General features: G+C 37.8%; 1 protein-coding gene across 1 annotated transcript in view; it reads right to left on the reverse strand.

Annotated features, from left to right (window-relative positions):
- The window catches only part of ABCG1 (ATP binding cassette subfamily G member 1), a 51,041-nt gene that overhangs the window by 17,646 nt on the left and 16,287 nt on the right, over positions 1–17,108 (reverse strand). The window contains exon 2 of the mRNA XM_085297893.1: positions 229–346. Within this exon, the coding sequence (XP_085154019.1) occupies positions 229–346 (118 nt within the window). The remainder of the gene's footprint in view (positions 1–228; positions 347–17,108) is intronic.

A 17,108-nucleotide genomic window follows, 5' to 3' on the forward strand; every position in this document is an offset into this window, starting at 1 on the left:
TTTGGGGCTTGAAATTGCTTCCTATTCTTGGATCTGTCTTTTTAACAGATAAATCATAAGTGTCCAGAACAGGAAAAACAGAATAATATAAACAATAAGAATCTAATTTGAAATCTGTGAACTACTTGCTTTCTATAAACACTGAGTAAGATTTCTTCTGCTGTTGTCTCCAAAGAACCGTCAGTCTAGATGGTCCTCATCTTACTTGGGACTTTCGTTGTTACTGACCTGTAGCCTGCCAAAATGTTCATGAGTGTCGACTTCCCAGCACCAGAAGGACCCATAATTGCAACAAGTTCTCCACTGCTGAATTTCCCTGAAATCCCTTTCAAAAGGGTCTTGTAACCTGAAAGAAGAAAGACAAGTTCATTTAACTATGACTCCTTACAGTCAGGTCTGGTGGAAAATAAACATTTATTTCTGTTAAACAATGATGATAAAGTGCCTTTACTGGATACCTGCTGAGAGGCTGATGTTAAGATCAGCACAGCATAATGACTATCAAAAGCCAAATTCGAGAGGGAACAGCAACCTCCTCCCACTACAAAAGTAGTATAATGGGATTACATGAATCCGTTTACAAGAACGCCCTCTTGATTCACTTGAGGGAAACTTTCTAACAGTGGTAGGAAGCCTTGCTGCCATTTTCTACAATTCTTGGAGTATTTTGCTGGAATGCTGGCATTTCAATTATAATATTTAATATTCCACAGTTAATGGAACTCCACAGGCTTGGAGAAGAGCTCCCTGCAATCCCTGCATCTCCAGTGCGAGTGCTGTCCTCTCAACGAAACAATCATTTCTTGGGAGAGCAACAGCCACTACCTCCATGACAAAGGCCTATTCTTCTGTTCATTCCCCATTGAAAGAGACATCACAAGAAACACAGCGAAAGGAGACATACAGGAAAAGAGAATCCTGCTTCATTCTCTTGTCAGAAGATGCCACCCTACATGCAACTCCAAGGGCTTGTCTAGGCGGGGAGACAGACCACAATAACTCTGTAAAAATAACTCCCAGGAAAATGCTTGTTCCAAATCAAGAACTTTTTTTTTCTCATTTAGATTAATCCACTTCAGAAGATCATATCACGATAAGCAGGTTCTCAGGCAGAGCTGCTCTAGGATAACCACAACATCAGCTTTAAATATTCTGCTTTATTTCTGAATAAAGTACCTTTGTTGGTAAATTCTAATTTAAAGCCCTCAAATCCATGGTTCGGTAGATGTATGCAAATTGGACAGCAATGAGAATTCATCTTGTCCTGCATGATTCCCATTTTAAGGCATATTGCAATCTAACACTTCCACTCTCCTGCATAGGAATTCAGGACCTCTGGTACACAATTTTTAAAGTGATGAGCAGAAGCATTTTACTGAATTTAAGAAATCTATTTGGATAAAGCTTATTAAATTTTTTGGCAAGTAAAACAAGCAAATGGTTGACATTTAGTTAGCTGACATCTAGAAAACTGAAATGCAGTAATATAGAAATTGTTGATTTCAAAACATCATTGGTTAATTGCATTTTTATTATAATCTGTAACGATGATTCACAAATTCATTTCTCCAGTTCTTTGGATTTTCAGAAAGCCTTTTCCTTCAGTGATCTCTGGAAGATGGATAGCATGAAAAGTGGGTGGAGCAGGTGGGCACCTGACTGGCGTTTAAACTTTTCAAAATCTCTTTCCCATTTATTTATCTGCTTGCTGGCTTCAGTTAAATGACCAATTGCTTTAGTTAAACTCTAATACTAACAAAAATATATGGTGTCAAAAACAAGTCTACCTTTGTTCTGAAAATGCTTCTATAATTAAACAACAACAAAAAAATGGAAGGGCAGAAGATCCGTTTACATGCAGTGCAAGGCTTTAGCAATCCATTTTGCCATATTGGTGTATATGTAGGCAACACTTATATGCTATGTGTTAGCTATCCCACTGCCGTGATTTTCATTAGTATAGGTTCTAGCTGGAATGTTGAAATGCTGTGAAAAATCACCTTTTCTGCACCTAGAAAACAAATCTCTTTTACTGATTTCATTTTCTTCCTAATCCCATCATTCCTTGTCCTCCTTTCATATCCCCTTAGCATTGTCTTTCGTTTTTCTTCTTTTCTCTATTCTCAGTTCACACTCTTTTAATTCCACAGAAAGCACACTTTTGTACCAGGAACACTAATGCCGTGCTGACATAGGACCTCTCTAATCCACAGCCAATACACTTCTCCAAGCATTCCTCGGGTTAGGAGGAAAGCAACAGCCACAAAAGTCCCTGTAGAAATATTTGATCTTACTTTTTTTTTCATGGCAAATGTGCTGGAAAATACATCTGACCATATATATTAAAATAGATATCAAAATATAGATATCAAGATAATGATTTGTCAAGTGTCTTTTTTTTTTTTTTCTTTTTTTTTTTAAGGCCAAAATTCTGTCCTGGACCTGAATGAAATAATTTGTTTAGAAGCTGCTGAGACATTACAGGTAGGAAAATAGTATTCACATTGGTCATTCACAGAGGAAACAGAATCTACCAAAAGGATCAGCTATTTAGAAGAGAGAAATCCATGACACCCATGACAAGGCCTAACAACCTTGTCCTTCATGCCAACATCACTATTTTCTGGAAATCAGGATTTGAAAGAAAGAAGCAAGGAAGAGACCAGGCCTTTCAAACATTACAGTATTTATTAAATAGGTTCTACAGAGACAAGGTCCTTCGTGCTGTCACCCAAGCCTAATGAACATCTGTTATCTCTCAAGCCTATTAGATTTGTAAAGGACTCAAATATTGGACTTCATGACCAATTACATGCATTTTGCATACACCCACAACACACACAAATTCCACGCAGTTGGAAAACTCTTTCTCACACTGGTCAAAAGCTGGCTAAGTTGAATTGCCATTAACACCACCAGGGCCAGGGTTTTTTTCCCTGGGTCCCACATGTAGCACAGCTAACCGTGGTGTATTCATTGGTGCTTCTCTGTATTCTCGGTCTGCCCCACAAAGCTGTTCAAAACAACAGACCGTCACATGGTAACTTTCTGTGACACCAGTTTCTACTGTATAGGTTTGCTCTGACCCAGATTTCCAGCATATAGGATTCTTGTAAGAGTTTCATAATAGTCAGTTCATCACGAGTGCCAGGGTCAGGATAGTAAACACAGCACATACTTGTAGGACAGTAAAAAGAATGTGGCCAGTCATAAATACTGAGAAAGATATAACCTCAAACACAGAATCATCATCTGAAAATATACTTCCAGCACACATACCATCATCTAAAATTGAAGCCATTCTTCTCACTACATATGACTGCAAAATTGAAAATTACAGCCATTAAAACCACCACTTTACCAAATACCATTTCACAAATGATAAGCAAATTACCTTTTAATTGTAATGTCTTCCCCCTCATTACCAGCATTTGTTTCTACCCCTCTGTAGGAAATTTCCATTTTAAGTATCTAATACACAACACTTAAATAATGTGGGGAGGCACCTCTCCAACTCATTTGCGAAACAGTACAAGAATATAATTTAAAAAGAAATAGAAATAACACTATTAATTTTAGATCATGATCCCAATCATTGGTATTTGAGTCACAACAAACTCAAAATCAAAGTCTTTTGACTGGAAACACATAAGAAGCCTTTCTATTACAAAGGTTAATTTAGCAAACTATCCAAGAGATTTAAAACTGTAGCAGTAGCATGGTGCCAAGTATAATCCTTTATCAGGAATTAAAAGCCGTAAGTGACTATAGTCCTCTGTTTCAGAACATTGAGGCTAATCTTTAACTGAATCAGTTGACCTAAAACTTCTATAGTGGGCCACATGTCTTTCACGAGAAACAGATTATGCATTTGGAGACGTTTGTATTCTTAAAATACAGGGATTTCTTTACATCTGCTATATATTAGGAATTTCTGATCACCTTTTATCTCAGTTTAGTTGCTCCAGCTCATTTTCCTTAGCTCACTAGTCCATGATCAGTGCAGCAAGGAGCTTCAGTAGCCTAGGAGGAATTTAATGGAAGACTGTACCTCAAAGAGAATCCACTGTAAGATTAATACATATGATGAGCCATTCAGTTCTAATATCATAGTGGCTGTCTCCTTATTGACCAGAGTTACATCAAAACTCAATTTAGCATCATGGTTTTCAGATATTTCTCTCTAGAATTATTTCAGTTTTGAACAGAAATAGCTTCAGTTTACCTCTCCCAGATTTACTGTGATTTCATCCTCAAAAATATATTTAGGGGCCTATGTCTATGGGAATCTAAATATTGTTTTCAAGAAATCCTTAATATATTAGGTTTCTAATAGTACATTAATAATCCACTACCAACTTGAACAACTGCATAGCAACTTCCTTAATAAAACACACAAAAATTAAAATACAAAAAAGAATCAAAATTGAAACAGAAGCTTCAAGTAATGCAACAATTTTTGTTCTTAATTTCATCTCACATTACATGCTAAGAGCTCAACTGTTCCTTCTGAGGAAATAGATTTTGTTTATTCCTCTGTTAGGAATTCCCGCGGAATGCAAAATTCCAAGTGTTCCAGTAATGCACCAGATTCGCAGCCAAAACCACATGACTGGCTTGAACAGCCACTCATTCCAGCAGTGGATTTCCCTTACTGTGCAACCGTAGCAGAAAGCCCAGGGCAGTCCCTCATTTAACAAAGTGATCTCAGGAGACCTCTTTATTTGATGCAGATACCTAGGGAGCTCTCGCTGCTTGAATCACCAGAAGTTTTGCTAAAGGCTTCAGCAACGCAGATATCTGTTGATGGTTTTATCTGTTTCCTTGTGGATTCTACAAGGTTTTCTCAGGAGATTTAGTTTTATTATTTTCACAAAAATTATGATTAATCCTAAAGGAAGCACGCTTCCCCTACTTCAAACTTAGTGTATGAGCATAAGAGCATATGCTTAAGAATGTGTCTAAATCAGTACAAAAAAAGAATATGACCAGAATGCCTATCCTTATAGAAAATTTATTCAGGTAAATAACATCTCTAGGTGTACATTACAATAGTAGATCTATTTAAATTTCATTGTCAGTAGTATACTCATTTGCCATCCACAGAAATGTCACATACTTGTAGAAGTTTCTAGGCTTTTTAACCTACTTCTGCATCCATCAGCAGGCACACAGAGCTCCTGGGTGAGCCCAGAGGGCTTTCCCTACTCATTGCAATTAGAGCAGGATTTGCCCTCCTGAATACATCTGAACTGTTTCTTATGTATCACAGGCTCTTCTAAAGGCAAGAAATAGATGATTATGCCCTGTAAGTACCACAGCCCTGAAACTGTTAAAAGATTTCTCAGAATATTCAATACAGCAAATAGGGGACATAAAAACTTAAACAGCTCAAGTTTAGCAAAATCATAAACTACTGAAATCTGAACCACAAAATAAGCATAGTTTGGCTCTTTTAAACAAATACATCATAACCAGCTCTGTCCGTACTTCCTAACTGTAGTCAAGAAAAGTGCAGAATTTCTTGATTAAAATTTCATATGCAACGACTATATTTCTATGTCTTTCTGTGCTACTTTTTTAGATGGAGCATCATTAATTACTGTTCAAAAACATCCAGCCGTAAATACAGAAGACATTTATGGCAAGTAGGAAATTACTAATCTGACTTACTTTAATACCTTCACAAGAAACATACTTTTAAAATAGTACTTTAAATTTAATACACAAATTTCTTCACTTACAGTACCATCAATCAAATGGGTTGGTAAATTATGAGAAGAAACCTCAGCACTTTCTTGGCACTATGTACTGACTCTGTTCCATTAAAGAAATTCTATTACATTTTCCTACTCTAAAATTCACGGGCTTAATTCTCATCTCACTACCTCCTGTTTAAATCAAAATTATGTCGAAGTCCAGGGACTTCTCCAACACAAAACCTAAGTAAGGGAAATCAGAATCAGACCCCACAAACCTCATCTGCCCCTTGAGACATGGGTAGGGATTACTCCTACCACAGAAAAATGCTTCTAGTAAATCTAAGACTTTGCTGCTGCCTCTGAGATCCATTATACCCAGACACTGATGGCTGCAACCCATTCCCTGGTTATTTGCTGTGGACTAAGGCAAGCGCCAGGGGCAAAACAGACTAAATAGGTCACATTGACATTAAAGGGCAAGTTAGTGACATACACATTAGAGAAAGAACCTGTGAAAGTCCATCCAGATGTGGAAACAACCTCATAATATTGATACATATGATATCCCACACAAGGGACAAGAAGTCATGATCTGCAAGCAGGCAGGGGAGGTGTGACTGGTGAGGCAGTTTATGTCACCCAGGATATTCTTATTCTTTTCCATTCTGAAACAAAAATAGGATTTATAATTAAATGAAACTACCCCCTATACAACATTTACGGTATTTCATTCTAAACTGGACTGCTTGTTTGCTTTATCTTCATACAAAACAAGAAAAATTAGATCACTTCGAAGTGATAAGATCAAGATACTTGAGGCTTTTCACCTAATCAAAGTTAGTTCAAAGACAATGTGTTTCCATAAAATTATCAGGGATTTTCTGAGAAAAATGCTTTTTGAATATTTCTATTTCTGCTATTAATGGAGAAGGGCACTGTTTTCCTCACTCACAAAGTGAGTACAGAATGCTTTCTCCTCAGCCATACTGACAAGGTTCATTAATATTTAAATAAGAGGTTTTCGATTCTCAGATTAGAAGTAAAATGTGAGGCAAAAGAACTTTTTGAACTTTAAAGTCTTTTGATGAGGGTTGGTTAAATTGGCATTTCTTTCCCAGCTCCCCACTGAAGTCAAAGTCAATTACAGATACCAATACTTGGGAATAGAAAAGTTATATTGCTAAAATAATAGGATCTTCCCTATTACATATAGGGCCAAACTGTATCCCTATAGTTGGGGAAGGGGAGTCACACTGATGATAATAAATGTGTCTAAAGTAACTCTCTACTAAACAAAACTTATGGCTCCAACCACCATTTGTGCGTTACAAGTGAATAAATCTTTTTTTTGAAGTATTTTGTACTTTAGAATCCAAACATCCATATATTTATTTTTTATTCACCTATCTCTCAGGAACATAGAACAATGGGATTTTCCACCGTCTAAGCTCTGAGTCCTGCTTGATAACAATTAATGGAATTTATAATTGTAATGCATTCTTGTACCTTGCCTAAGAGAAGCAACCTTCGCTATATAAATGTTTATAAAACAGTATGCCAAGCACCAAAACATTAGAACAGGGGAGAAAAGCTGAGCAAGTGTTTGAAGAAACCAAATAAAATGCCTTTCTTTCAAAGTCCTCTCCAACTCAAAAATGAGGAATCTGTTCCTTTCAACCTAAAAAATATAATGTACATCTTCTACACTTCATGGAAAAAAAAAAAAAAAAAGGAAGAAAAGAAAGAAATCCCAATCCCAGTGGGCAGTAAAGCTCTCTTCTGTGTGGAGAACTAAAGTACGTTTCTGAATATAACCCACAACCAGGTCTTCTTAAAGAAATTACTCTTGATCCACAGCCAATCTCCCACTTAGTGACCAAGGGAGGGATTATTCACAACTCAAATGGAGAGCTTAGCCCATCGCTTACAGCTAGTCCTGCAGAGTTCATCTTACCTAATTTTACACATGTATAAGTTCGACACCTATCCTAAACTAATCATTTAGGATCCATAAAGAAATACAGGCACTCGTGACATGTAATTAATTCTACCTATTTTAAATTTCTATTCTTGGATGGGATAAATAATCTTCTGCAGGTGCATCTTTCTCTTTGCTGCAGAGGGAGCTCAGGACAACTAGTTTAGATTAGACACCAGACCTTCAGACATTGTAACAAATCTCATCCTTCATTAAAAATTCGATGGCTGATCTCAATATCAGTCACAAAGAAAATGTATACCAAGACATTTTTTATACTTATTTAATCTCAGTTTGACCATGTTCCCTCATTCTCTCACACAATTGCAGTAATTGAGCACAAAAACCACACACGCAAAGGCTTCAGATTGACCTGGCACTCCACATGTTTCAGGTGCTTCCTATAAACAACATTAAGGAGAGTATCCTGCCCTCATTTGGAATGTACAATCATATCAGACACTGTATTTTTACTTCATCATTAAGCTTCAGCAATTACTTCTCATTCTTGTAACTGTGGACAGCTACACCTCCATGAATAGTTGCCTCAGGCTATCGATCAGCTCAATAATACATTGTTGTACTGGTAGCACTTGGTTCAAACCTAACTAGAAATAAGCTTTGGAAGGTCAGATCTTAATTAAAAGTGAAATATTTGAGAATAAACTTTAAAAACAATTTTTGATGTCTCTTTGTGGGGGTGCCCATGATTTGACTTCTAGCAGCACACTTCCTTTATGTTAAACAAACGAGCTAACTTCTCTGCAAAGTCATTTGAACATACAGTAGATCAGAGTCTAAAGAGAGCTTATGAACCACAACACAAGAGATTTATGACACAAAATCTCTAGTTACTCTATGCAATGTTGTAAAATAAATAAAAAAAAATACACCGATGAGAAGATGAGAATCTAGATGAGAAACTGAGTTCTAGCCAAGGGAAAATCTTAAACCAAACTGCAGAATATAAAGAACCTGAGAATACTCTCTAATTTTATTGTTCTTCCAGATTCCTGGGCTAGATAATAAACATATGCAAGATATTGGATCTGATGGTCCACACTGTGGAGTCAAATAGGAAAAGCCTTGATTAAGTAAAGTTTTCATTCCTTTGACACTTCAAAATAAGGATTGTGTGTACCATGCTTTCTCTCTCTTATGCAAGCTGCTTATTGCATTATTTTAGTGTCTGAGTCTCATTTGTGTTTAATCGGATATGACAGTCTGTTAGGCAGCAAGCACTGTAGCCCCATGATGTTGAGTTTCAAAATTTAATAGACTATGCAACCTCATCCACCCTCTCTGGCTCTGTCAAATCTCCTGGCTAGGCAGTGTTTCTACACAAGCTTCATACAAAGAGCAGATAGGCAAGTTTTTTTGTACGTAAAACCCATATTGTCGAATAACATGAAACTGAAGTACTTGAAGATGGACACAGAATCTAGACCTTCCTGAATCACCACATTCCTCCAGCAGGACAGGGGAACAGAAAAGAAATCATCAGTGTGGTGCGCACACCTCACTGCACCAGCAGCTATCAATTACACCTCCCCATCGTGCTGAGAGATGAATGTCTTTTGAGCACATCCCCTTTAAATCTAATCTTAACGGCTATGAGCAGGCTGAGTTGAAGTATTTAAACAATCCATTACTGCAAACTGAGGTGACAAGAGGCCTAAGTAAGAGTTAGACACCTTTCTTGTTAAAGAAATAATATTCTTGTTAAAGAGGTATTGATTGAAACTGGTCCCACTGCAACAGCTGCTATGAGCCATTCCTGGTATTCACAGTGAGGGAACATCAACCTATCTACTTCTACAAGGACCAGAATAAGGCAAGCGACACCTTCCTTATTTCTCTCCTTACAGTGTGTTTCCAAGGACATACGAAGGGCTTTTTGGTCCAGTCGCAAAGAGCAGGAAAGGCAAGAACTGGCAGAGGTTCAGTGATGAACACAGTGGGCAACTCATCTCTGCAGGCATCTGGTGAACTCAGAGAATCAAATCGTTTCTGTGTATGTCCCCTTAGCCTGTTCTATAGCAAGGGTAGAGCCTTCTGCTAAGCTCTATAGGTTGATGACAATTACATACAGGTCCTGCTTGTTAATCAGATTTGTCCACAGGAAGACTAAGTCCTTGCCTGTGTCTTTTTGAATATTTCTGCCTGAGAGATTTAAAGCCAGTTGTCTTTCATACACATGCACATGAAGCCATATGCCTGCAACTGAGGGTAGGGATTGACAATTAAATGGGTCAATGAACGAAGGTAACCTTCAAACATGAATGCAAATGAATCTGTACTTGCAACTAGACCTGATGGCTTCAAAAGCAGTATTTACATGCTGAAACATTCAGAGATTTGGGGCATAGCTTGCACTTAGTCTGCAAAGAAAATAGCTTTCCTAATTTATCTTCAACCCTTAGGAAAAATGCAAGGGGAAAAAAACGTGCACGAATGACGCACAACTTTGTCTTTCTTATGAATGTATTGGAAATGTCTTTTCAAAGCAATATCCATAGCCCAACCCCTGTTTGATAATTGCTTTTTGGTGGTTTTTTTTAATTGCCTTTGTTTCTGTTGCTTAGAAGTGCAAGAAAGGTCTTTCCTGACAAAAGAAGAGCCAACACATTTTGAAATGAAAGGCTGACACGCTGCCTTGAATGACAAACTAAAGTCACGAGCCTCATACATACATTTAGAGATGAAAGCTGTTTACGTATACCAGTCAGGCAGAAAGCAATTTCCTCATAATTGCAGTACCTTTATACCTCAAAGTACAAGTAGTATTATTCACAGCCTTACGAACAGATGAAATTAAACTACTCTACTATCCCTTCCTTTTTGAAAAATATTTCAAGCAGGAGACATTCTAAAATAGTCCAGCAGTTGTTATGGACCGAACTGACCCTCCTGCCTTCATTTTTAAACACGGATGCAGCCAAGTTACTCTGTGTAGGAGGGCAGAAACCCCTCTTCCCTAAGAGAAGACCACTTTGGGACTTCTGTGCTGATGTTCAGAGTAATCACATTTTTTTACTTTTACTGTCTCCCTTCCCATTTCCAGCCTCTCCCCATTCACTTGCATAGACAGAGCAGGGAGGCAGCATACTGTCAAATAACATGAAACTGAAGTGTTTGAAGACGGACACAGAATCTAGACCTTCCTGAATGGGAAAGTAAAGTTTTGCATCTCTCTTCTTACCTACGCTGAGTAAGGGCTGGAGAGGAAGGTCCTGGTGCTTTCTAGAACTACAGCACAGATGACAGAAGTTAGATAGCATCAGTCTTCTCCAAGTGGGACCTGATGTGTAATAGCTAGGCTGAAGACCTTGGTTTGCAAAGAAAAGATTTTTGCAATACTTCTGGGTACAACTTTATCAGAATATCTGCATTAAATTAGAATGTGATGAAACAGCTCCTACAAATGACATAGGAAAAAACCCACCCAGATTAATAAAAAGAAAAGTGGCTCTCAAAACCATAGATTTTTTAGGTGATTTATTTGCTCCCACAATAACATTTTGTCCTTTACCCTTATAGACATGGGGAGCCACATTTCTTGGATTTTGAAAAATGTTCTGAGTTCCAGATTTTGCTGTTTAAAAGATACCACACTGTTTGACCTTTAAAACATTTCACAGTTCACAAGTCAGTTTCAGTAATTCAAAATATTATATTTGACTCCAAACAAAAACCTTTTTTTTCATAGCAGTCTTCTCCAACTACAGTGGTGATGACAGTTTGTTTCAAGAGCTTTATCTGAAGAACAGGCAACTGCCAAACAGCTTGGCCATCCAACCTTCTAAACAACTCCTACACGTTCTTATCCTGCCTCCCTCCCAAACCATATCAAACAGTTTTGCATTGCAAATTTCAAGTGTTTCCACTTCTTCCCATTTCCACCACTCTCATCCCCACTCCGTGTTCCACAAGTGGACCGGAGAACACTTGGGGCTAGGAATACCCTTTGAAACACACTCAGAGGTAAATATCAGAGGCATTATAAAATGTAAATTTTAACTCAAGCATTACAGCTTTAATTCTTATAGATCCACTCAGGAGCAGAGGTACTGACTGAAAAACTTCAACAGCTGTCCTCCAAACTTGGGGGAGCTGAACGAGTGCAACGGGAAGTCACATTCAGAAGAACCTCTGAGACAGAAGAAGCTTCTACTTCAGTGGAACGTCCCATGGCCAGTCTCAACACTTCCAGGAAACAGAAACACAGGGTAACATCTTCACTTCATTCTAGCTCTAACCTAGTGACAGACAGCATCTATGATCCAGGATATAAAAATAAAGAAAACCCTGAAGTGTATGTGGAAATAAACCCTGGATCACCTCCAGTTCTTGCATTTGACTTAGAACAACTGTGTTTTTATCTCTCTTCTTGAATATTTACATTAATAAAGTCGCCCAAATTAAAATACTTTCATTGTCAGCAAACTAAATATAAAATCCTCTAAACACTGCTGAACTAATTATTATCTTTTCGAGCATGTCAGTGCTTACTATGTTACAAACAAAACCCAACTGCACAGTGCACTGGTGCTTCTGGAATGAAAATGAGTTAGAATAAGCGGCTTTTAGGAGACCAATTTCTGCGTTTTCTACAATTTGGAACTGCAGAAGTTGGCAGTCTTGTGGGGACACACATCTATCGACCTACCATAAACCACTCAATTTCCATCTGTTTTAAAAAGCTCCAGCTGACCTACATTTGTGTTATGGATTAGCTGAAGCTTATAGAGTAACTTGCACAAAGCTTGACTCTTGCTGCTAACCATATACCCTAAGTAATTAAATATTTTACCAGTAATATATTCCAAGTAAAGATGAGAATTTTCAAGAGGAAATTTTGGGGGGAATTTCACATGCAAAATAGAAATAATCATTTGACAAACACACTTAGATTGCAATATAAATATCATCAAAGTGATTACCTCTTCTTTAGCATACTAATTTTAATGTACACATTAAAATTATTTGAAGCTAAAAAACGAACAGGCTAATGAACTTTAATTCCCTATTTCAGGACATATGAAATGAGGCATCAGATTCATTTTGGAAAGCCTATTTTTCTAAATTATCTACAAAATGATTCGTAAGTCATTTTGGCAAGTCAGAATGCAAGAACTCATTTCACAAAAGGAGGACTTCCATTTCAAGTTTCCATTTTCTTTTTACTCTGAAGCAGAGAAGAATCTCAACCTTGAATTTTGGTGAAGGATCTTTTGTTTAATTAGTTTTTTTTACAAAACCAATAGCATATCACTCCAGAAGCCAGTGGTCTGGAGTGGTCTCACACACTGATACAGAGGTTAACCAAGTCTAAATTCTTGAGTTAAGAGTAAGAACTCCAACCTGACTCTTAAATTTCTCAAACGCCCTGGTCAGCAGATGGATTGGATTTTCTATCTTTCTTTTCCTAACTAGAAAGTCCTGGAGTTGACAAACACAGTCAGAAAAAACTACAAGAACCAACATGTTTCTACTCTAATGCATTACCATTTTCCAACAAAAAGAGGATAGTGAACATTTCCAGATGAATTTTCATTATCGGCTTATCAGAAGACCCGTTGTGTCAACAGTCCTTTTACTCATACTTTATATTGGCCAACTCCCCAGTAACACCCATAATTTCTTTTGATCGTTTTGTCCTTCTTTACAACCTGACTATTCAATTGTTCAATGAAAAGGAAAGGAGCAAGCTACAAACAAATTTAGTTTGGATGTCAGCTGACCCAACCGGTCTATTAGAATAGGAAAAATCTGATAGTGAAAGCAGATGCTTCCTCCACAGATCAGAAGCTTACCAACAGAAATCAGTTTACCAGCAGCCTGAAGACTGATGTTCATCATTAGTCAGAAAGGCTCGCATAAACAATGTTGGTCTTCTCATACCCTTCTAATTGGATATACCTGTAGACCATATTCCAAAATACATTTGTTTTTCCAAAGTCAAGACAACACATTTTTCTAACCAACTAAAGCGACAACGCCATTTCAGAAAAATGCCGGTTGGATACATTATCAGAAAATGAAGCTTGACTTGTCTCTTGAGATATCTTTATTCTCCTATTGTATGCTTTTTATATGATTTTAATCTATATTTAATATACTTGCTTCTATGATTTACTTATCCATTCTACCTATTAACACCTGTACACACAGAAGAAAAGAAGGTGATAGAGTCCAGGCTCATTACATGGTTTTCCTTACAAATATCATCACTTTAAATGAAACAAAGAAAAGAAGTAATTAAAACAATATCCATGTCACTTTCAGCCACAGACTTTGATCCCCCCAAAAAGTCTCCAAAAAGTCCTCTCACTGGACTAGATTCTCAGCTCCTATAAAGCAACAGAGCTCCACCAAAATCAATAAAGCAGCACGGGTTTATGCTGGTTCAGTAGCTGACATGAGGCTGAGGAATTAAAAGCTGAGATATTAATCTAGACATACAGCAATTTTCCAAGATTCATAGAAGGCAGAAACCTTCCATGTAATAAATATGGATAGATAAGGAACTGAAAATCTCAGGATGGGATTTATCTTAACCAGCAGCAAACATCTAGAATGCAAACATCTGCATCTGAGTTATTAATCCTAGTAAATATGGAGAAAGAGACACTTGTTAGGCTTATTTAGGATAAGATGAATCACAGCCTATACTCTCCTGACTCTGCCAGTGAAAACTCCTTTGTATATAAAAAAACCCTAGGTTGTTGCCTAACTTGGGCAGACATGGTCAAAGTCTACATTTGCTCAAATGAATCTGACTGACAATATTTCTCTCATGGCTATGAGGTACCTAAGTGAAAACATGATCCACTGTCTTTAAGGTATAATTACACTAGAAATACATTTTAAAAAAATATCTAATATACTTAAGTACAATTCAAAATCTCATTGTGAAATGAGCAGTTTCACTACACACAGCTATCTAGCTATTGAAGTTTACCTAGCTACAGACATTACTTATACAGGTAATGCATTTGTGCCATACTAGAGATGCACAAGTTCAAAGTTTTCATGAAATTTTTCTAACTATATGTGACAAAACAAGGGAAAGTAATGCAACTTGTGTGCAACTGGAAAAATAAGTAAGCTTCTAATATTGTTAGACTTAATTTCAATGCCAGTTAAATGTTTCTGATCATTATGTGTAAGTGGTGAATGCACTATCTTGCGGTTTTTGTTTGTTTGTTTGTTTGTTTTTGTTTTTTGCCAATAAGTGAGATTCCATTATGCTGTCCATTATGCTGACAGAATAGGGGCTGCAACAATCTGGGTAATGGCACAAGTACCAAACATTGTTCTGTCATGAGATCACAACATTTTGAAAATATTACTATTTTTTAAAATTTCTGTATGTGCATGTTAGAACTAAGTCACCACTCCACTTCCAGTGAAAACCTGAGCAAAATCCAACACAGTAGTTTTAAGTTCAATTTGCCTCTGACTGATGAGTTTCCACTTATATATTTGTAATATTTGTAAAAGTTCTTTTGGATTTTCACAATTATTTTTGTTACCACAGTAGCTTCTACATGCCTTGGTCAAATTCACGGTCCCGTGATCTTAGTCAACTGACATCAAATGCATAAGATAAAGACCTTGGAACAGTGATAGAATCTGTTTGACCATTTTTCTCTCATACACTGTTCATTTATTTGTTGATTATAAATTGTCCCTACAAAATGAAAGGACCTGCTACAGAATTTTCTCCTGTAGTGATCCAAAGCACTGACATAAGACTCTTGTAGGTGAAGAAAGTAAAGGTCACATTAGGATGTTTCACACAGGGAGATAAATTCAAAATGTAACCAAACCTGCAGTTTGGCTTTGCCTACAAAAATCCCACTATCTATTACCTTAAAAAAAATCCTTGGGGAGATGTTAGCTGAACCTGAACCAAAAAGTCATTTGGAACCAACATCACAGAATCTGACATGAGTCCCAGCAGGTATAGACCCTGAGAAGGGGACCTGTAATCAGTGCAGCAAGAGCACCAGCTAGAGTACTTGAACCATCTGGCCATTTAACCATTTTCTGCAATAAGGCAAAACAACTGCTGGATGACAGCAGAGTCCCTGTTCGGGCAAAGGAACAGTCCTGGCAATTGAGAAGAATTCCTGGCTTTCTCCTATTTCCTCTCCTTCCAGCCCATTTAAATTGTGGCCCTGAGTTAAAGCCTCAGCTTAGTTAAGCTAGAGGCTCATAGTGCCTGGAAAAAAGTAGCATGGGCAATATGAAACCCATAGATTTTCTCTTGAGGGACTGATCCACTGACTTCTAGCAGAGCTGCTCTACCTCTGAACTATCAGTCCAGGACCAGCAGAGACAAGGGTCCCTCATGGGGGTCATCGAAGATTCAGTGGTTGGGGTGGGGGGGTAGAAGTCTTCCTAAAGTCAATGTATAAGGAAAAGATGCAACTGCCTTTGGAGAGGTTCACATTTGTCACTCTTACAAAGCTGCAAAGAAAATGGTGTAGGTGGACGGGTGAAGATTGCTCTTCTCAAAGGCTTCCTCCCGAAATTGGTGCCTACGCTCTAATACTGACTAAGCTGCAGGGCTTTGCTTCTGATCTAATCAGATAATGATACACGATTCAAAAGGAGAGGTTAATCTTGACTCGATCTTCAATCTCCTTTCCCTGTGTACAGTTGTAAACACCCTGAAAGCATTTGGACTCACTTCTTCCTGGGTTCTTCAGTATCAGCACCTGCACAGATACAGATAATGAGGGGAGCTGGAAAAGACACACAGACAATCCTTTAAAATGCACTGGTCAATTCACCCCAACTGTGGGGTGTATTATTGCCAGTGTGGCTAGCACAAAAGACAATGACAGCCACACAGCTTTCACCATGCCTATCCCATTCCCTTCATGCCTATGAAGAAGAAAATCACAGAGGACTCCTGCTTGTACCTTCCAGCTTTCCTAGGTGTCCGGGATATGCAGTGTGGATTTTCTGAAGCCCAACTACCACCAGACAACATCCTCATCAGCCCTTTCCTTTCCCACATTTGAGATGCTCAGAGAAGGCAAACACAGCCGCACAGGAGAGCACATCCACTCTGTGCACAGAGCTATTTCTGGAAAGTGCCTTTATTTGCAGACCTCAGGGGTTCACCTGGGCTCTATCAGCTCTATCACCCATTCTCTCTAGAACATGCAAGGGACATTTCTAGCCCCCAAGAAAATCAGCTAGAAAAATCACTATTAGATTCTCATTCTTTGCACTACTCTGTCAGTGCTTTTGCACTACTCTGACAGTGCTTTTTGCAAATCAAAGTGCACATTCCCACTAGTTAATGTTAAAGTGCAGCATTTTCCATCTACATCCCAAGATACAGCTCCTGCCAGTGCTCTGTCATTGGCAAATCATCACCCAAATAAAAAGAAATAGAATACAATTAT

This window comes from Rhea americana, unplaced genomic scaffold (genome assembly GCF_003343005.1).
Source record: "Rhea americana isolate MKP2758 unplaced genomic scaffold, rheAme1 scaffold_132, whole genome shotgun sequence".
Taxonomy (NCBI): domain Eukaryota; kingdom Metazoa; phylum Chordata; class Aves; order Rheiformes; family Rheidae; genus Rhea; species Rhea americana.